The sequence below is a fragment of the Oreochromis niloticus genome, linkage group LG3 (assembly GCF_001858045.2).
Source record: "Oreochromis niloticus isolate F11D_XX linkage group LG3, O_niloticus_UMD_NMBU, whole genome shotgun sequence".
Classification (NCBI taxonomy): domain Eukaryota; kingdom Metazoa; phylum Chordata; class Actinopteri; order Cichliformes; family Cichlidae; genus Oreochromis; species Oreochromis niloticus.
Window position 1 is genome coordinate 11,709,148 of NC_031967.2, and position 21,648 is coordinate 11,730,795.

General features: G+C 37.5%; 1 protein-coding gene across 1 annotated transcript; it reads left to right on the forward strand.

Annotated features, from left to right (window-relative positions):
• The first annotated feature begins 7,577 nt into the window (after positions 1 to 7,577).
• LOC112841617 (uncharacterized) lies at positions 7,578 to 15,456 on the forward strand. The gene is made up of 7 exons (XM_013274456.2): positions 7,578 to 7,829; positions 10,938 to 12,903; positions 13,012 to 13,178; positions 13,257 to 13,477; positions 13,963 to 14,089; positions 14,165 to 14,262; positions 14,436 to 15,456. The coding sequence occupies exons 2-7, from the start codon at positions 10,956 to 10,958 to the stop codon at positions 14,647 to 14,649; spliced, it is 2,775 nt and encodes a 924-aa protein (XP_013129910.2). The 5' UTR covers positions 7,578 to 7,829; positions 10,938 to 10,955; the 3' UTR covers positions 14,650 to 15,456.
• The last annotated feature ends 6,192 nt before the right edge of the window (positions 15,457 to 21,648 follow it).

The following is a 21,648-nucleotide window of genomic DNA, read 5'->3' on the forward strand; positions in this document are numbered from 1 at the left end:
CCTCTACTGCAGCAGGCCGGAGACCACACCCCCGCCACATAGATCATATCACTACTGTGAGATAAAAGTGAAAGAGCAGCTCACAGATCAGTGGGAAGTCACATCAGGAGAACATTAAGTATTTGTAGCATGTGATTCCCTTGTGTTTTCAGTCTGTGAAACAGCTGTTTGTCCCTTCACCAGGCAGGTAAGATCAGCAAAACTGCACCATAGGATGGTTTATACCTAAGATGTTTTTTAAAAATATATTATTAACATAACAAGAGGAAACATAGATTTGATTCTTTATTTATTCATTTCTTTTATTTTCTTTCATTTTCTCTTAAGCTCAAAGGCTGTTTTTATTTCCACAGTGATGGCAGCAGCAGCGTTCAGGAGCAGAGGACTGGCTGGTGTCAGAAACACCAACGTTTTAATCCTCATCTTTCTGCTGTCCCTGGTTTATGTCACAAATTCACTGATGAAAGTAAGAACAAAGTCACTGCTGAATTAACTGTTGCTGAAGGTACTTCTATGAAACATTTATTTGCAAATGTAAAACTACAGTCACTATGTAACTCATTATAAGCATATCAGAGTTTAAACGGACGCATCCTGTTTTTGTAAATTTAAAAACATTCTGACAAGTTTCTTAGAACAACTTAGGAAATCAGAAAAAGCAAAAGCAGCCAGAAGGAAGGCGGGTCAGTCAGTTTCATCTCTATTGCATGTTATCAGTCAAATTTGGTCATGTAGGAAACAACAAATGCGTATGAGTCATATCAGTGCACACTAAGAGAACTGCAACTCAGTCTGACTGTAGAAGTAAGTTTGACTTATATCCCCATTAAGTTATTCATATGTAACTTTATTAAATTAATTTGGTACATGTTGTGGTAAACAGAGAATGTCTTTTGCTTTTCTGATATTGCCCAATAATTCATTAATGTTCGATTATATTTTTAAACATTATACATGTGTATGTCATTTGTATGTAACTGTATCATGTGAAGATTTTCTCTTGCGCTTCTTCGTCAAGCCCTAAAGTTAAAATAAATCAGAGCTGATGCTTCTTGTACAAACTGTAGCATCCTCCCCCGCCCACTTACAATGGAGACGATGACTGTCTTTCTTTGCTTCCTAACTTTTCTTGAATTGTTCTTGAAATTAACAATTCTGAAGTTTATGGATTTTATAAAATATAAAACTGCAAAAATTATGTACAAAGCCAGACACAGTACCAGGAAATGTACAGAGGATGAATTGAGGGGAAAATTAAATATGAAGACCAATGTTCCCTCTAATTTTTCATGTGTCTGAGCGAACACACAAACTCCCTGAGCGATCCCTTGGACCACTGTGAGCGACATCAGACGTGTGCACTGTGGTCACGCCAGCATCTAATCCATCCAAGTTACATGGTTTATTACAATAATCAAATTATAGCATTTACATTTATGTTAGACTACTTTTAATTAACTGCTTTAGCCCACTTACAATGAAAATTTAAAAAATCTTGTTCATGACCTGTGTAGTATGTTAACACTATTGGAAGTAAAAATAACTTTAACTCCAATTTTGAAAACACAACTTTTTCTTTTTTTTCTTCATAAAGCTCTGACTTGTATTATGAGTCTGAGTCTGTGGTCTGGGAGAGTCCTATAACTCTCTGTCTGCAAAATACAGTATATAATGACCAATGCTGGGCAATTAATTATATAGTTACTACTTCAAAAAAGTAACTCAGTTTGGCAAACAACAAAGTTTTTTGCAGCTATTTATTTTTTTTAATACAGCCAAGGCGTTTTTAAATAAACATTTCAAACTATTTACAGAACAATCAGCTGTTCTGCATCAAATTTGATGCCACACAAATTATTTGTGCCACTCCAAAAAATAATTTCTGTCCACTATGAGATAAAGGAGAACAACAGCCTGATACCTGCAGGCCTGACAACAGGAGATGTATCACTCCTGTAACACCTGTAACATTCAGCAGCCGCCTCAATGTTCTGACACACCAACACAACTATTGACTACACTACACACTAACTACACACTAACTACACAAGATTTGCGCTAAACGTCTCAAATCTCTCACATGTCAGAACACTGCCGTCACTCCTAAAACTTCCCCCCGTTTCTTAACAACTAGATGCCACGTTGCCATATCATTTTTTGATTGGTCGACACGGTGCTTTTTTCGACCAATAGGAAAGGGTGGGGGTTTTTTGGTGTTGTTTTTGCCCACAGGCAGAGAGGGCTTTCGAGCGTTTTCCTTATAAAACGCCGTTTTTACCGTTTCTTCCCGCAGTAAATATAAATGGTTGTGCACGTTGTCATTAATGTGGCTTCACTGCACATCAGCCACGCTGCTTTGCTAGCTAAAACACCGGTGTCGGCACATAGGACGCTGTCATAGCCTGTCAACGACATTGATTGGCTGCGGGTATACGAATGTGAATCGCATTATTGGCTGGACTATAGGATAAGGTGGCATCGTTCTAATCCCATACAGGAGCAGCCAGTCACTTACTGACTAACACTGCAAAACAGAATTGTTAAAGTTTTAATTTTAATTTCAATTCAGGTTAGATTTTTTTTGTGCGCAACGCAGATTTTCTGTGCGCAGAGACCGTGCCAGCAGTGCGCAATTGCGCAATTGCGCAGCTTAGAGGGAACATTGATGAAGACTCTTAAAGCACGGACAAGGGTTAAAACCTTTTGTTTTACCATTTGTGAGGTAAAACTGTGGAACAGTTTTCCTGTGGACCGACAGCAATGTTCAAGCATTAGTCAGTTCACAAAGATGTTTCAAAAACTGCTTTTGGAAGAAAATGAAAGTAATAAAGTTGTAGACTTTTAGTCAAGACCGCCTAAACCAAGACAAGACAAGACCAAGACCAAGACAGAGACAAAAAGGTCTTTAAACTGCAGCCAGATGCTGCTTTGTTTATAGGTGCCAACCATCCCGTAAAAAATGGAATCGTCTGGTATTCAGAGAAAACATTATGCGTTTTGTATTGAGGTGAAAAGGAACGTGATTTGTCCCGTACTTCAGCTACAATGAAAAAGATACAAAGCTGGAGTTATTCTGTCTTTATTCTGTCAGCTGCCTCTTCTTCTCTCATTCTCTCCCCCTCTCCCTCCCGTTTCTACTTCAATCATGAAACTGATCAATGATCAGCTGATCGGCTTTTCTCTTTTGTTTGTTTATCGCCCACCTGGCGCCAGAAAGAGGAAACCAGCGGATGTCGCGCTAAACAACAGCAACACGTTTAAACATGATCAGCTGTTGTTAGAATTTATTTAATATTAATTTCTAGTATCAGCTGATGTTTGCAGGAGCCACAGCTGTAAAGCTGCTGGTCATGATGTCGGTTTGTATATCTGGTGAGAGGAAAATATGAAGATGAAACCAGGAGGTGTCCTTACTGAATCATCAGAGCTGAACAGGTGATGGAGAAACAGGTTTACCTTTTAGGTGACATGGATTAGTTGAAGGGAAGTTATGAACTGTTTCTGAGAGACAAATAACACCAGGATCCTTTTCTAGTAGCTGACAGACGGTAACTGTGCAGGGGCGGGTCTACCAAAGTGTTGCCAGGGGGGCCAGGTAGGGCATTAACGGGGAAAGGGGGGCACAAAGAAATACTTTTCTTTCTTATTCTCATTTAAAATGTCTCGCTTTTAAAAAATAATTATCTGAGTCAACAAACGATTGATAGATTGATACATATATGCCATCAAAACAGTGTACATCGCTGTCACAACAGTGTTTGTTTTCATTCAAAGGCTTTATGATTTTTCCTATAATGGTGGGCCGGTCAGTCAAAATGCCCGGGCCGATTTTTTGTCCCAGTCCAGCTCTGTATGCAGCTCATCTGCAGTCTGGTGTTACCTACATCTTCCTATTCAGAAGGCAGAATTTCCGAGTTCTGAGTACAATCGAAAGCACCACGACTGCAGTTCTTGTGTTGGATGTAAAAAGCGCACATGACGCTGTGACATAGGCTAGAATCATGGCGGCAGTCGACGATGGTCCAGGCGTGGGATTTCTCTCGTGGAAATGTGCACATTATTTTTTCCTTTCTATTGGTAGGTGGCACAGTGCATGTGTGGCAAGTAAGCAAGCTAGAAGACTGGCAATCTTGCTGGGTATCCAGTTACGGAAGCAACACATTAACAAGAGAGTAAAACCAAAGTTACTTTCCCTAGTAACTAGTTACTTTGAAAGTAACGAGTAACTTGAAGTAACTGCGTTACTTTTGATAGAAGTAACTAGTAATGTAACTAAGTTACTAATTTAAAGTAACTTACCCAACACTGTTGTTATGACATAAAATGACAAATCATGTTTTTTCTACTTCAAGCTCTTCCCTTGAGCTTTTAGGTTGACACTTCATAATATTCATTTTTATTAGTGTTTAATAAGTGCAAAGTTTGGATTACTTATTTGAGTCGATTCCTTTAATTAAAAATTAAAATTAAAATCCAAGCTGATAAAAAGCTATAATGAATATATTCTGATGGCACTTGGCCCAGACAATATTACCCTAGTTTTTAATGATTAACAAATATCAATCTTGTTTTTGTAATAGAGGTGTCAGTACTGATAACTGAGTCTGTTCTCTGGTGAAATGATAACTAGTGCAGTCAGGTTAAAATTGTGAATTACTGTATTTTAGCAACTAAACAGGGGTGTGCAGATCTGCAAAAGTTTCTTTATCAACAGCTGGTCATTTTCCACTGTTACTTTTAGGCTACGTTCACACTGCAGGCAAAAGCGCATCAAATCCGATTTTTTTGACCCTGCGACCCATATCCGATCATGGTATGACAGTGTGAACGGCACAAATCCGATATTTTCAAATCCGATCTGGGTCACTTTCGTATGTGGTACTGAATCCGATACATATCCGATGTTTTAGAAAGCGACTGCTGTTTGAACGGTCATGTCGCATTAAATACGTCTTTTACGTCACTGACACAAGACAGACGCCAATTATCAGCGCTCGAGAAGACATCGCAAATGCTTCCTGGCCATCCAGTGTAGATTTTAGTGAAACTTTTGGGAAGATAACGTTGGAGAAACGTGAACATTTTATTTGTACTGCCTTCAGGGTTCACAACAAGATTTCCATAAAAGTTTGTCTCTCAACAAGCTCCTGTGTATAAGACGGCATGAGAGCTGATTCTCGTGTTTGCAAGGTGTATCTGATCAGTATAAAGCTGGTTGTTGGTGCAACCAGTACAGTACAATGTACAAAACAGTGATGTCATGTTTTGTGACGACGACCCAGGCACAGAGAGACTTGATGAATTTAAGAATCTTATGATTTAATAAAGAAATTTGCAGACTTGCACAGAGATGGTAAAATTATGATGACTGATAATGGAGATGAAGACAACAGACGACGAGGACAGGGAGGAACGGGTTTAAATGCACCAAGGAGACAGTCAGAGGGAACTCGGGACAACTGGAGACATTTAAGGATGCATGAACTCACAGAGACAGGGAAGAAGTCTCATCGTGACGTGTAAAGTTTATTTTGCCTGCCTGGGCAGCTCTCTGGGTGCTCAGCACCCCCAAAGCTCTGATCCTAGAATCGCCCCTGGATAGAAGGATGTTATTTTAGGGACCTACTAGTATTAGACTTGAGTCATGTTAATTGTATGGTTTTATATTTAGTAGTAAATTTAAAATGTGCTATTTTGGTGGCTGTATTTGCAAATGTTAGTGATAAAAATCTTTTTGAACTGACAAAAATGGGAACACTGGCAGTACTTAAGGATGAATTCTTCCACTTGAGTTTTTTTAATTACATACAGACAGACATTTTTTCAGTGTTATTCCAGATAGGAAAATGATTAACCTACTTTTTCCTTTTTTAATTTTAGTTTTGTTGTGTGAATAAAATACATAGCTTAGGTATGCATTTGGATTTTTGAAAATGTATACATAACATGCCAACTGTATACTAGTATTATGTACTATGCCAACTTTCCTAAATATGTATTTTGAATTAAAGTGAATATCATTTCAAATTTACCAAATATATTATAATTTGTATGTTTTATTAAAGATTTTCTTCTGATTTTCATATTGTAAAAAAATGTAAATTTAATGTTTGGTGGCTAAATAAATTTCTTTAAAAGAAGTTGAAGGATGTGCGTAATCTGTAATGGTGACTTTAAAATGCCAATGCATTATATTTACATTAGAATCAAAAGGAGAAAAAGCAACATATGCCTTACTATGTTATTAACACCGAATGTGCAGTGGCCATGTTTATTTGTTTTCTCAGGCTTATCCTCCACTTTTTACACTAAAAACACGTGTCTTCAGGGTTCACAACAAGATTTCCATAAAAGTTTGTCTCTCAACAAGCTCCTGTGTATAAGACAGCATGAGAGTTGATTCTCGTGTTTGCAAGGTGTATCTGATCAGTATAAAGCTGGTTGTTGGTGCGTGGGTGAGTGGGTGGGTGGAGGTTAAACGCCTTAATCAATTTGTATTAAATTTAATATATAAACTTCCTAGGGTAGCTGGATTAGCAACAGCTTCTGAAAATGACTTTTATAACACTGAATTTCTTACAAATTATAGACATTACGTGTCCTCCCCTGGAAATGACCACTATACGTCATGACTGTTTACAAACTGCACAAGGGTCCATAGATATAAAGTAAATAGTGCATTTTCCCCATATGGTTTGTATGTTTCATTTCAAGTACAGATGGAGCCCATTTCTAAGCTAACGGGTGGTGCTGCTACTCTCTCCCAGGAAACCGCTCGCGTTTCGTTGGTCAGCGTGATCAGCCATTTGGGCTCCTCAGCTTACAGCGGTGAGTGTGTGCTTTCTGACACGTGCTGAATGCAGGTCAGCTTTGAAAGTTTAGGAGACGTTATTAAGTGCGCCTTTTCCTCTCAGGACATTACGTCTGTGACGGCGTTCACCAGATAAGCGGAAGAGACGACATCACAGACAGCTGGCTCACAGGCGATGACGAGTTCGTCTTCCAGACCAGGTGTGAGTCTGTGTGTGAGTAGCGGCAGAGAACAGCTTACCTGCTATTGACGTCTCCCAGCAAACAGTCAGCATGTCAGTGCAAATACTCAGTGTAACTTGGAGAAAAACACTCACACTCAATTTATTTGTTTTCTTTGCAGCATTAAAAAGGCTGCAGAGTCTGGACTCAGATCTGCTGCAACATCTTCATTATTATTTTTATGATTAGTAGTAGTAGTAGTACTGTTGTTGTTTTTAGTAATATTGTTACTATTATTACAGTCAGTTTTATCATTATTATTATCATCATTATTGTTATTAATATATTTGTTTATCTTTATTATTAGTAGTAGTGATGTTGTTGTTTATGTTGTTATTATCATTATTATTTTATAATTACTGGTATTTTTGACATTATTATTAATTTGTTGTTGTTGTTATTATTAATATAAATTGACCAGACTTAATGATATTTGTTATTATGCACTTAACGTATCTGTTAATGTTAAAGCTAAATTCACTCGGAAGTTGGTTTTTATTTTGAAATCAGATTTCGAAGGCTTTTATTTTGGAAATCATGTTTCGACGTGGTGGAGGCTGGCAAAATTGTACTTCTTGAAATTTCAGGAGTACTAAGTCACCATAAGAAGTGTTTCTGAATTAAGAATCAAGAACAAGGGATACTGTTTGTTCGTGATTTGGACAGCCGAGTGCGCGCTCCCGACGCAGGGGAAACAAATTCTGTCTGGGATAACTATCCTGAGGCGCCACAAAATTCAAAGGTTCCCCTGAAGTAGACTGAAGGCCTAGGAACGACAGACACACATCTTAGAAACTGTAAGTAAATTTTCTAACAATCCTCCATCAGTTATCTTAAAACTTCATCGTAAAATAATGTTTTGCTTTCTTTATAAAATCACCCACGTAAAAGCGTGCGCTTTGAGCCCTCGAGAAATATTTTCAACTGGTCAAATCCCATGATCATAGGCGTTGTTGCGGAGAGTTAAAAAGAAAAGTGTCTTCATGTCAGCCATAATATCCGCTGATCAGAGTTACTCCGGAAAAGAGTACATATTTTTACACATACTCCTTTGTATGTGTAAAAAGAATTTGTGTGTGTAAAAAAGATTTGTATGTGTAAAAAGAATTTGTGTGTGTATATAAAAGATTTGTGTGTGGACTTAGCCAAAAAATACATGTGAAACTCTGCACTCAAGTTTCAAGTTACAATTACGAATTTTGACCCTATTTTTCTTCCTTTCATCTGATTGGCCAGTGTCATGTCAATCACAAATTTCCCATCAGAGAACAGATGGGCTTGGCTATTGGAGGGGTGTATATGTCTGCGTCAAAGATTTCTTTTGTTTGTTTGTTTGTTTTGCTAAAGTGTTATTAGTCTGCTGGTACAAAGATTTTAATTACTAAACCATCCTAACTAAAGTCTGCACAAATGAAATACAAATTGACCCTGATAACGGTAAACAAATAGTTTGATGCAGATTTATAGGAGATCCTAAGATCGACACAGGCCTACATACTGATCATATCTCCAGTCTATTTGTTATTAATTCAAAATTAGCTTTGGAAAAGTGACAAATATTTACTCCTTGGCATATGACACTGCGTGACCCTGATTTTATTGATTTTAATCTATTTTATTGTTTTTATTTTTTAATTATCATTTTATACTTTTTTATTTTGCGCTATTTGTGCTAATTTTATTATTTGTTGTCACTCGCATTTATTTATTTATTTATTTTGAGTAAATCTTTTTTTTTAACTTATGCAGGTATCATTTTTGTCATGCCAAGCACTTTGTGTTCAGCTGTGTTGTTCTGAAAGTGCTATATAAATAAATTGCTTGCTTGCTTCTGTAACAGTTAATTTATGAGATGAATCATCATTAAATTGCAAAATCTGAGATATTGATGTTTGGAGGAAGTAATTACTGAAGTTAACTAAGAAAGATCAATTGAAGAAAAATAGTTAATTATAATTAATAATTATCAGTGGTGCTGAAATTAGCTATGCATAATGTTTCATTTGAGAGATGTTTATAGGTGATTTTTTTTTTTTCTTCTAATGGTAAAAATTTTATTTTTGAAGAAATTCATGAAGTCATTACTAGTTAATTTTAAAGTAATTGTTGGCTCTACAGAGCTCTGACTGACAAACAGACTGGCACAGTGGTGAAGAGACACTTTGGTTTCTTCTTATTTTCTTCACTCAGTGATGAATAGTAAGATGTTCTAGCTTTACGGAGGGCTTTTATTTTAAAGCAGCAAACTATTTCGCCGGGCTAAATGATGATCTTCTAATTTGGCAAGACGCCATTTCCTCTGCAGCTTACGAGTTATCTGCTTTAAGGTGCGCATTGGTTGTGAGTCTTCTTTGTCAGAGGAGTTACAGTAGCCAGAGTCGTACACAGGAAAGAAGTAAAATTATTAACAAGATAAATGTCGAGGAAGAGCACAGAGTTTTTTTAATAGGCCGACAATGAGGTGGAGTTGTTGCTGCGAGTAACACAAAAGTACAAGGTTGCAAAAGCGAGTGAGAATTAAAGAAGTTGGAGAAAAGCTATCTGGAGCATGTACAAACATATTCATCTTTAATAGAGCAGGCAAAATTGAGAACAAACAAAACAACTGCTGTACAATGCCATCCGTAACTTTAGTTGAATTGCTTACACTGCATGATATTACATCATCGCTGTCCACACTGCCACGCAAAAACGGCGTTTTCAAATGTATCCGCTTAGTCTTTATGTGACCCTGTAAGAGGAGATAAGGTGGTAAAAATTCTCCCACTCCTCAAATGTGAGGTCAAAGGTGTAAACAACAGCTGTGGAATGTTTTTGTTCTGACTGTATTTAAAACCAGGACTGGACTGGGATCGTCAGAGAGACTGCTGTCAACCCCGCGATGGCGTCTCTCTCCCAAGCATACTTGTGTTCATTAAACGGTGTTAGCCTACTGCTCATTGTTGTCTGTAGATTTTGTTAATAACATTTCCATAACAGAAAATGGGAACATTTATGATTACTTAGAATTATTAGCTTGATGTGTTAAATACCTTTGAAGACGCCTTTTTTTGAAAAATGGTCTGTCGACACACTTTCAGACCTTTCTTTCACACATTGAAATTTGTGGCAATGTTTGGGCATGCACATCTTTCTTAGCCTAAAATAAACCCAGATCTGTAATTTGGGACACATACATCAAAAAGTCTATTCTAAAAATCTAAGTTTTCCCTAATTATATTATGGGGGGAAGAAGTCTGGCATTCCTGCAAAGTCCCATATTTGAGTAGATATTAATAAAAACCTCAAATTGCAGGAGACAACTAGTGATGATCCTGTCCACATAATAAAATACTGGGGTTTACAGATGGTACTCAGAAAATAATGTAGTGAAATATGTGCCAATTTTTAATTTTCAAGACTTGATTCACTCTAGTCTGAAATCATTATAATGTTTAGAATATTTTGTGCTCCACCATCTCTGATTTTATGATTCAAAGTTTGAATATACAGTATACAATGATTGCTGTTAATTTTACCTTTGTAGATATAAAATGTTGAAATGTTGATATTTTACATATTTGCTCAATTCAGTTTGAAAGTAAAATGAAAGTAGCGTTTTCCTTATTTTGTGATTACAAAATTCTTACCTACAAGGATAAGTTTATGAGTAGTTATAACAAAGGAAAAGTAATAAAATTGATGAAATATAACAAAGTGTGTCAGTGTTTGCAAGTAAATATTATTTTATGCATGAATCTTCCAGTGTGGTAGTCGAAATAGAAATTTTCACTACTGAAAACTTTTACAAACTGTTCATATTCTTTAAACTCTAATGTTATTGATTTTCATTTAGCTTTTCTGAAGATTAAATTGGAACCAGATTTCGCATTACTCGACTAATTTCTGTGATTTTTCTTTCACAGGTAATCTGAAGGAAAAACATGAATATCATCTCTCAGCAACATCTGGCATTCTCCCCACCAACAGAAACACATCCTATAATCCAGTGCATAACTAATAATGACCTCAAAGAGCTCAGGAATTTACTGAAGAACAATGATGTTAATAGAGTTTACCCCTGTAGAGAGTGTAGTGATTATATAACTCCATTGATTGCTGCTGTTGTAAATCACAACATTGGTATCTGTTCTTACCTTTTGCGTCAGGGTGCAGACCCAAATGAACCTTCTCAACTCAGCTGGACACCTTTGCATTATGTCTCACTGTCCAGTACACCACCTGATTTTGTGGATCTATTGCTTAAGGCAAAAGCTAATCCAGATGGATTGAATCATAGACTCCTGAGTCCTCTGAAAGAGCACATACGCACACCACTTCAAGTTGCAGCCATTGGAAACAAGGAGGAGATCATGAAAAGACTCATCTCTGCTGGTGCTACGGTGTCACTGCTGCCCATGCATGACAATGATTCTGATGCGCTTATTACCAATAAAAAAATATCTCAGATGATTAATCACTTTGCAGTGATTAAATGGAGAAATGGAGATGAAGTGTGTTCCAAAATCAGACATTTTTTGGAAATGGAAATTGCAGTTTTTGAAAAAACACCTGACGAAGTGTTTAAAATGTTCAACGATCAAGTGTTGTTAGAGGATCCTAGGTCTCATCTGACCATGATTGAATCCCTCTTTCCTTGGAACAAAAGGGAAAAATACTGTCAGGCTTTTAGTAAATGGGTAAAGGAAACTGGAAATGTGAATACTTATATTGAAGGTGCAGCTAGTCGCTTTCCAAACATCCCTGAGCCAAAAGTAAAGCTGGCAGTTGAAAGTTTAAATGCAGTTTTCTGCACAATGGATGAAATAACAAATGAGCATGCACTAGCTATAGTTCCACAACTACTGAAACTGCTTGACTCCCAAGACAGTGGGGTTTGTGAAGCAGTGCTACAGACACTGTATGTAATAACACAGAAAACAAGAGGCACAAAGGACTGGCATGTCAACTTTTTAGAGAACTTATGCAGAACAGTTGCCCCTTTTGTAAATGGGTACTCTCCTAACATCAGGGTCTACACGTACGGTATATTTGGAAACCTGCTGTCAGTTGAACAGACATCTAATATTTTTACATCAGTGGGCATAACTTCAGTGCCCAAGGACATAATTACATCTGTAAAAATGGAAATGAATGAAAAGCTGAAAGAGGTGCTGAGAAGTCTAAACAACTATTTAGGGAATCCAAACTCAGAATTTGAGGGAAATACAGCTTCACCTTTAGTCAGGAAGAAGAGAAAGATTGAAAAGACTGAAAAGCAAGAAGACCTAAATGATGACGTTTCCACTGCAGCAACTGATCCACCAACAAGGTTTCCAGTTGTAGAATCAACGTTAAATGTAAAACCTTTTGACTACAACACCATCGAAAAATCAAAAAACAAACGAAACTGGCTTCAAATCAGCAAGAGGTGGAATGATAAAGTGAAGAAACTTGTTGGCTCAGATGACAGTAAAATATCCAGAATCAGAAGCATTATTTATGTGAATGATGCAGAATTCAGAATAGCAAAAGGAAGCGATGGTACTGAAGTCTTCTTGGGGCTGAGAGAGGACGGCACAGAAGTTGCCATTAAGAGAATGACTAAGAGCAACTATGAAGTGCTGAAGAATGAAGAAGGAATCCTGAGACTTCCTGAACTCGATCATCATTATATCGTACGATATGTTGATGCTGCAGAGGACGAGAACTTTGGATATCTTTGTCTGCAACTTTGTGAGTACACCTTGGAAGAATATATCAATAATAATGACCATGACCCACAGATGTTAAAGAAATTTGTTGAACAAGTTCTTGAAAGTCTAAAGGTGCTTCACTGCGGAAATCCTAAAATTCTCCATCGAGATCTCAAACCCCAGAACGTTTTGATTGGTAAGACATGTTTGAAATTCAGGGAAAAACAAAAAAATAAACATGTGTCAGGTAAATATAAATTAATGATTTAGTTTCATGGGGTTTTGTATGTTATTCCTCCTGCAGATGTTACTGGGAGGGCAAGATTAGCTGATTTTGGCATAAGCAGACGCTTACTCAAAGGCCAAACAACTTTACGTACACGAACCAGTGCAGGAACCAAATGCTGGATGGCCCGAGAGACTTTTACAGAAGAATCTGTCATATCATACAAGTCAAGCACTGACATACAGGTAATACAGCTCCATAAAAACTTGATTAACTGAAAGATGCCTTGGTAAAAATACCTAAACTGATGTGTTACTGTTAAGGTGGCAGGCATGCTGATCTATTATATCCTCTCTGGAGGCCACCATCCATTTGGCAAATCCTATGAATGCGAGAACAACATTTACCATGGGAAGTACAGTTTGGATCATGTTCAAGATGTGGTGGCAAAAGATCTCATCGAGTGGATGATCAAGAAAGAGCCAAAGGACAGACCCAAAGTAGAAGAATGCTTAAACCATCCCTTCTTCTGGACTTCTGAAAAGTAAGGAAGTCATGCTGAGTGATAAATCATTTTTCCTGATTACTGGAACATGATGTACGATTCCTGGTTTGACACTGTAAAACAGGAATAAAGATGTTCATGTTCGGAGAGTAAGAAAGTCATGCTGTAACAGAGTCTGTGATTACTAGTTTCACTTTAGTAAAGCAAGAATAGATTTGCTAATGAGAGCCTAAACTGTGAAAGATTTTCAATCATTTTCCCAGACATGGGGGGTAAAGTTTTCAGTCTATTGCTAGACTTAATCCATATGTTGGGAAAATGAGGTCAAACTGTCTTGTACTCAGACAGGCATGTTAACATTGGCAGCAAATACTAAACTATTCTCCTACACTTCTGTTCTTGTCATTTTAAGCAAGACTATTTTGTGCTGCTCCTGTTATTATTTAACATTTTGCTCTTAGTTTTGTTGTTGTTGTTGTTGTTGTTGTTGTACTTATAAAGCATAATTTCAACTTTACTTCCAGGCAGTTTGAATATTTGAGGAAGACCGGCAACAGGGAGGAGGTGGCAAACTGTCGAAAGGCTGATGAAAAGCTGATTGGTTCACTAGAAGCATGTGCTAATGGATCCTTCAAAATGTGGAAAAATAAGGTGACTTACAGATGAGAGGTCAAACTGATGTATTCCTAAATTTCAGTTTATGACCACCATGTTTTGTTGTTGCAGTTTCCCCAAGAGCTTGTTCGGAAGATGGATGGCAGAAAGCCGTACCCTGAAACCACGCTGGGATTACTGCGCTTTATACGCAATTTCAATGAGCATGAGTAAGTTAAACTAAATGAAAAATTATTAATTCATGAACACACATATTTATATGTGTATATATGTTAATTTCTTGTAACTATATGAACAAATCACAAATATTTCTGATACTATGACAGATTTGGAAGCTTACGTCTCTGTTACTACTCATTAATAAAACTTTCCTTGTTCACAGGCTCAAGAATTTTCCTCACATTGATGTAATGATGTTATTTCCTGATCTCTTTGGGTGTGTTTACAAGTTTGCCAAAGATAAAGGCTGGAATTTAGAGACACCCTTGAAGGAAATGTTTCAAAAAGAAGAAACAAAGGACATTCATATCGCCTTTGCAATGATGTCTACAAGTATAGACGAACCTATGAGTGTCCCAGTTCAGGAGTCTCAATAGTGACTTTAGACAAAGTGGAATTCAATAAGGAGAAAATTATGTCATTAAGGACTGTACAGTATAACATATAAGCAAATACTATTAGTAGTATTTGCTTATATGTACAGATGTTAATGAAAGCTTTGTGGGATGCTTTATTTTGTTCAAACGTGTATATATAAGCACACCACAGAAACCTAACCTAGCAAAATCAAAATGTGTTCTGCACAATAAGCCAAAGTTTTGTACCTGTTGTTCATTTTGACCACTTTCCAAAGGCGGATAGCAGGAGAGATGTTATTTTAGGTGCCTACTAGTACTAGACTTGAGTCATGTTAATTGTATGGTTTTATATTTAGTAGTAAATTTAAAATGTGCTATTTTGGTGGCTGTATTTGCAAATGTTAGTGCTAAAAATCTTTTTGAACTGACAAAAATGGGAACACTGGCAGTACTTAAGGATAAATTCTTCCACTTGAGTTTTTTTAATTACATACAGACAGACATTTTTTCAGTGTTATTCCAGATAGGAAAATGATTAACCTACTTTTTCCTTTTTTAATTTTAGTTTTGTTGTGTGAATAAAATACATAGCTTAGGTATGCATTTGGATTTTTGAAAATGTATACATAACATGCCAACTGTATACTAGTATTATGTACTATGCCAACTTTCCTAAATATGTATTTTGAATTAAAGTGAATATCATTTCAAATTTACCAAATATATTATAATTTGTATGTTTTATTAAAGATTTTCTTCTGATTTTCATATTGTAAAAAAATGTAAATTTAATGTTTGGTGGCTAAATAAATTTCTTTAAAAGAAGTTGAAGGATGTGCGTAATCTGTAATGGTGACTTTAAAATGCCAATGCATTATATTTACATTAGAATCAAAAGGAGAAAAAGCAACATATGCCTTACTATGTTATTAACACCGAATGTGCAGTGGCCATGTTTATTTGTTTTCTCAGGCTTATCCTCCACTTTTTACAGTAAAAACGCATGTCTTCAGGGTTCACAACAAGATTTCCATAAAAGTTTGTCTCTCAACAAGCTCCTGTGTATAAGACAGCATGAGAGCTGATTCTTGTGTTTGCAAGGTGTATCTGATCAGTATAAAGCTGGTTGTTGGTGCGTGGGTGGGTAGGTGGGTGGAGGTTAAACGCCTTAATCAATCTGTATTAAATTTAATATATAAACTTCCTAGGGTAGCTGGATTAGCAACAGCTTCTGAAAATGACTTTTATAACACTCAATTTCTTACAAATTATAGACATTACGTGTCCTCCCCTGGAAATGACCACTATAGATCCTTATACGTCATGACTGTTTACAAACTGCACAAGGGTCCATAGATATAAAGTAAATAGTGCATTTTCCCCATATGGTTTGTATGTTTCATTTCAAGTACAGATGGAGCCCATTTTTAAGCTAACGGGTGGTGCTGCTACTCTCTCCCAGGAAACCGCTCGCGTTTCGTTGGTCAGCGTGATCAGCCATTTGGGCTCCTCAGCTTACAGCGATGAGTGTGTGCTTTCTGACACGTGCTGAATGCAGGTCAGCTTTGAAAGTTTAGGAGACGTTAATAAGTGCGCCTTCTCCTCTCAGGACATTACGTCTGTGACGGCGTTCACCAGATAAGCAGAAGAGACGACATCACAGACAGCTGGCTCACAGGCGATGACGAGTTCGTCTTCCAGACCAGGTGTCAGTCTGTGTGTGAGTAGCGGCAGAGAACAGCTTACCTGCTATTGACGTCTCCCAGCAAACAGTCAGCATGTCAGTGCAAATACTCAGTGTAACTTGGAGAAAAACACTCACACTCAATTTATTTGTGTTTTCTTTGCAGCATTAAAAAGGCTGCAGAGTCTGGACTCAGATCTGCTGCAACACCTTCATTATTATTATTATTATTATTATTATTATTATTGTTGTTGTTATTGTTAGTACTGTTTTTGTTATGATTAATAATATTACTATTATTACAGTCAGTTTTATTATTATTATTATTATTATTGTTATTAATATAATTTGTTTATCTTTATTATTAGTAGTAGTGATGTTGTTGTTTATGTTGTTATTGTTAATATTTTTGTTATTATTACTGGTATTTTTGACATCATTATTATTATTATTTTATTGTTGTTGTTATTAATATAATTTGTTTGTTATTGTTGTTATTGTCATTATTGGTAGTAGGACTAGTTATATTATATCATTATTTAAAATGTATTATTATTGTTGTTGTTGTTGTTGTTGTTGTTATGATTATTATTTCATGTTTTACATACATCACTTCTTTGTATGAAAAGGCCAAAGTGTTGATGCTTTTTTAATTGTGAAGTTTCAGGTGAATAAACACTACAAACATGTTTTTGTTCTTTTAATCTTCCCGATGACAAAGTTAGGATTTAGTTTAAGGAATGGCTGATTGCAGAGTCCTGTTAGAAAGTAAGTGTGTTGCATTTGTGCAGTGGTTACAGTGGTGACACTTATTAGACTCTGCAGGCTGTGCACCAGTTTTTCAGGGTCCTTTTAGGTGCAATTGTTGCAACCACTGTAAATGTGACACAATCACAGAAAAGACACACCAGCTGGACCATTATAACAACATCACATCACATGAGCAACTTCAACATGACAAGACTTCAAGGACTCCAAGAATGTTCATACAGTGAGGATAAATAAAGTTTTTTATTTTCTCTTCAAAACCAGAATATCTCTCAAGGTTTTTAATTAACACTATTAATCATTCTTTTGACATCTGTGGTGGAAAATTTAACAATAACCTGCAACACACCCAGCGAGCTTGATTTGAAGTGGGTTTAATAAACACATTGCAATGTGGAGAGAGTGAAACACCAGGACCATCTCTGAATTGTGGCCACCGCCCTTACATCTTATATACAGAGACACAGACAAAGAACATTCCACAAACTCTTACATGTTGGCCCCTCTCACGGGGGAGCTATACCTTCTCCCTCACAGAGAGAATTATGACCTTGTTTTCTGCTTGGCCGTCACCTAAAGATTTACATCCCTGATAAGCAGAAGGAGTCCCACTATCTGTTTAACGTCTCCCATTACAACGGCCTCACTCTGTTAACATTCCACATGCATGTCAACTAGTGACAGGAGTGCTCTTACTATAGTAAAGTGAGAAAGTGATATTACTATAACTAACGTGATATGATTAAATATGTGATTAATACATGAGAAAAAAAATCTGCCACCACACGTCTTTGTGCAATCACATGTCATTTTATTAGATTACAGTGATCCTACTACTCATTAATGGATATTTCTATTGTATGAAGTGGTTGACCAATGCTGTGAGTCCTTGCTTTGCAGTTTCCAAGGCCTCAGGCATGGACAATATTCTGTAGTTTGTAGGCATCCCTTTCTTTATCACAGCTTTCTGCAGCTCCAATAGTTGGCTAACTTTCCTCCGTGCTGCCTTGATTTGGCCTCTTTTCCATGCAGGGTACTGCTCATTGTGGGTGTTGATTGTGTAGCCAAGCATCTCAGTGATAGCACACAGGCCTGGGGAAAGCCGGTGCTGATACTGATGGCCGAGGATGTGTGGGGGCCCACCTTAACCTATTGTGTGCGGTTTGTCAGAAAGTCCTTAATGCACAGACAGGTAGAATATGGGAATCCTAGGGTCAACAGTTTGCTCACCAATCTGTGAGGAAGGATGGTGTTAAAGGCAGAGCTAAAGTCCATAAAGAGGAGGCGTGTGTAGCTCCCCTGTTTCTCCAGGTCGAACGGGGTAGCATGGAGAGCAGCAGCTGTAGACTAATGTGCCTGTAATAATTCACCTCCATATTACTGTGTGAAGTTGCACTGGGTTGGGAGTGGTTGTGTGTGTGTCACATTTGCGGTGAGCCAATGGCTGTAATGGGGTTGGACAAATTGGAGGCAGGTGTAATTGACTGCACTGATACGCTAGTCTACTTATAGCCCACACTACAAACACTGCTGTGTTATTTTGTCTCTCTGTGCAGGTATGTAATGTGACCAAACCTCGGATGACCCGATATGTTTGGGATGGGCGGGTTGTGCGCTGTGAATTATATAGTGAACCATGTTATTTTGTCTCTCTGTGCAGGCCAGGGCCTATTATATGCCGCAGCCTAAAGACAGCTGAGTTGCAGAGACCTGAGTGATCACTGGCTATCTACTTACGGGGTGGTGGGTCTCAGAGGACAACTGCTACCCCTGCTGAAGTGAACAACGTGTGGAGTGCAGCTGGCTTTGTGGCATAGCTGGCTCTGGCCTTGGACTGTGTGTTTTTACTTTGTATGCAAATGGGACACTGGACTGTTTTGTCTTTTATTTTTTGATCATTGTGTTAAGACATTACCTTTTAGAATTTTACTGTCGACTGTCATGTTTTTGCCCACGTTCAGACCTAGAATCTTTTTGTGAGTGTGTTACATGTAGGGCCCTGTAGACAAATTGGTGAGCATCAAAGGTGGGAAGGATGAAAATTGCTATGATATTACTGTTTATTCATCTATGATGTTATCGTGTGTGTGTGTGTGTGAGAGAGAGAGAGAGAGAGAGAGAGAGAACAAGAGTGAAAAGTAGAATATGAGAAGCTGTGTTTGCTCCAGCACAACATGACAGTAAAGGCATAAAAAATAGCTTCTCAATGGCATAAAACAGGAACATAATGCAGTTGTTACACCTATTTCCTGACATTAAAGATCTAGCAGCCCCTCCTACATGCTCTGCTCATAGTGACAAGATAATAGTCAGGTGTCTGTAATCAACAGCTGAGGTGCACGCCTCTCAAGAAACCCAGCCAATGACAGAGACCTACATTAGAGTAGAGAATGACAGCACTAAAGAGAGAGAGTGGAGGAGGAGCACACTGAGCTCGGGACCATGAAAGATAAGCAACAGAATGTATTCCTGTGAATGGGCGGAGCTAAAGAGAGTGTGACAGCGTGACAAACTAAAAAAAAAGCACAGCAGCCTGAGATCTTGATGGATGTAGGTCTAATTTAAAGAGCAGACACCTATTTTCAGCACTGTAAGTATGCTACAATTCCTTACATCTTCTCTATCTTCCACGAGCTCTCTCAAAACTTATAAATAATAAATCATTTTTGTGCATGCTTTACAAAAGCACCCATGTAACAACAGGTGTTCTGTCAAAGTTTGTATCCACTTAAGATATTTTTGCCCTTATTTCCTGTATGGCATCTTGTGATGGGATTGTGCGCTTTTTGCCAAGTAAGAGATCTATACATAATTTCATGTCAGCCATAATAAGAGCTGGTAATTTCTCTGCATAGTGAAGGGAACAGTGCTTCAGTGTTTTCTTTATTACCTCCCTTAGCACAAGACAGTCTTGAAGTTCTTTGATTTGTCCATTCTCATTACTCAGCTTAAACAACTGCAAACGGAAAGGAGTATTTCCTACTTTTCATTTTTAAAATTGTTCACATTCTCACTGCTCATTATCTGTAAATCACCACTAAGGACAACTATTTCTTGTTATAAGCAGACTATGTGGATTCGCAGGACCTCCAGAGCCACAGCCTCAACATATTTGCTGATAATTAAAATGGACTGTTTTTATTGGTGAAGAACTTGTATGGTAAAAGTGCAGGATATAAACAAGGCCGAGCATTCTTTAACAGTGCAGGTTCATTTGTGGTCAGCTTCACTTTACTCAAATTGCCTCCACAGGAACCAGATCTCAATCCAGTAGAAAACCTTTGGGATGTGTTGGAACTGCAGATTGGTATCACAGATAAATCAGCTGATAAATCTGCAATATGTTGATACTGCAGATGATGAGATATCAGATATCTTTGTCTACACTTTTGCTAAATTTCATTTATTTGAAGTGTAACAGGGCCCTTTTTTCCTCAAGGTATATTTGCAAACCAAGTTGTTATTTTTCCATGTATAAATCTTTCAGTGTGATATCCTGAAATGTATGTATCTCTTCTCAGTACCTCTACAAGCTACTAATGAAATGACTGTATCCTTTAAACTTCTCATTTTATTGTGGGGAGGGGTGGGTGGGGTTCTGGCAGTTAAAATGGAAGCAAATTTTGTCTACCTTGGCTAATGTCAGTGCTTTCTCTTTCATCACCAATCTGAAGTAAAAACATGAATATTTTTGCTCAGCTACAACTGGCAGCAGTCCCCCCACCAACAGAAACACATCCTATAGTCCAGTGCATCACTAAGAATGACCTCAAAAACCTCAAGAAATTACTGAAGGAAAACAATATTAATGGAGTTTACCCCTGTAGAGAGTGTAGGGATTATTTAACCCCATTGATTGCTGATGTTATAAATAACAACAGCGATGTAAGTTCTTACCTTTTGCATCAGGGTGCAGACCCAAATGAACCTTCTCAACTCCGCTGGACACCTTTGCATTATGTCTCACTGTTCAAAGCATCACTTTTTTTTGTGGATCTGTTGCTTGAGGCAAAAGCTAATCCAGATGGATGGAGTTTTACACACATACCCACACCACTGTAAATTGCAGCCATTAAAGCAAGGGAGGAGATCATGAAAAGGCTCATCTCTGTTGGTGCAGTGGTGACACTGCCGCCCAAGAATGATCCTCAGTGGCTTATTGACAGTAAAAAAATATCTCAGATGATTAATCGCCTTGCATCAAATGGAGATGAAGTGTGTTCCCAAATCAGACATTTTTTGGATGTGGAAATTGCTGTTTTTGAAAAAACACCTGATAAAGTGTTTAAAATGTTCAACAGTCACATGTTGTTAAAGGATCCTCGGCTCCATCTGACCATGATTGAAATCCTTTTTACTGTTACTGGAATAGGGAAAGATCAATACTGCCAGGCTTGCATTAAATAGCTAAAGGAATGTGAATACTTACATTGAAGGTGCAGCGGCTCGCTTTCCAAATATCCATAAGACACATGTAGGGAGGGCAGTTGAAAGTTTGAATGCAGTTTTGTGCACAATGGAAGACATATCAAATGAGCATGCAGTAGCTATAATTCCACAACTAC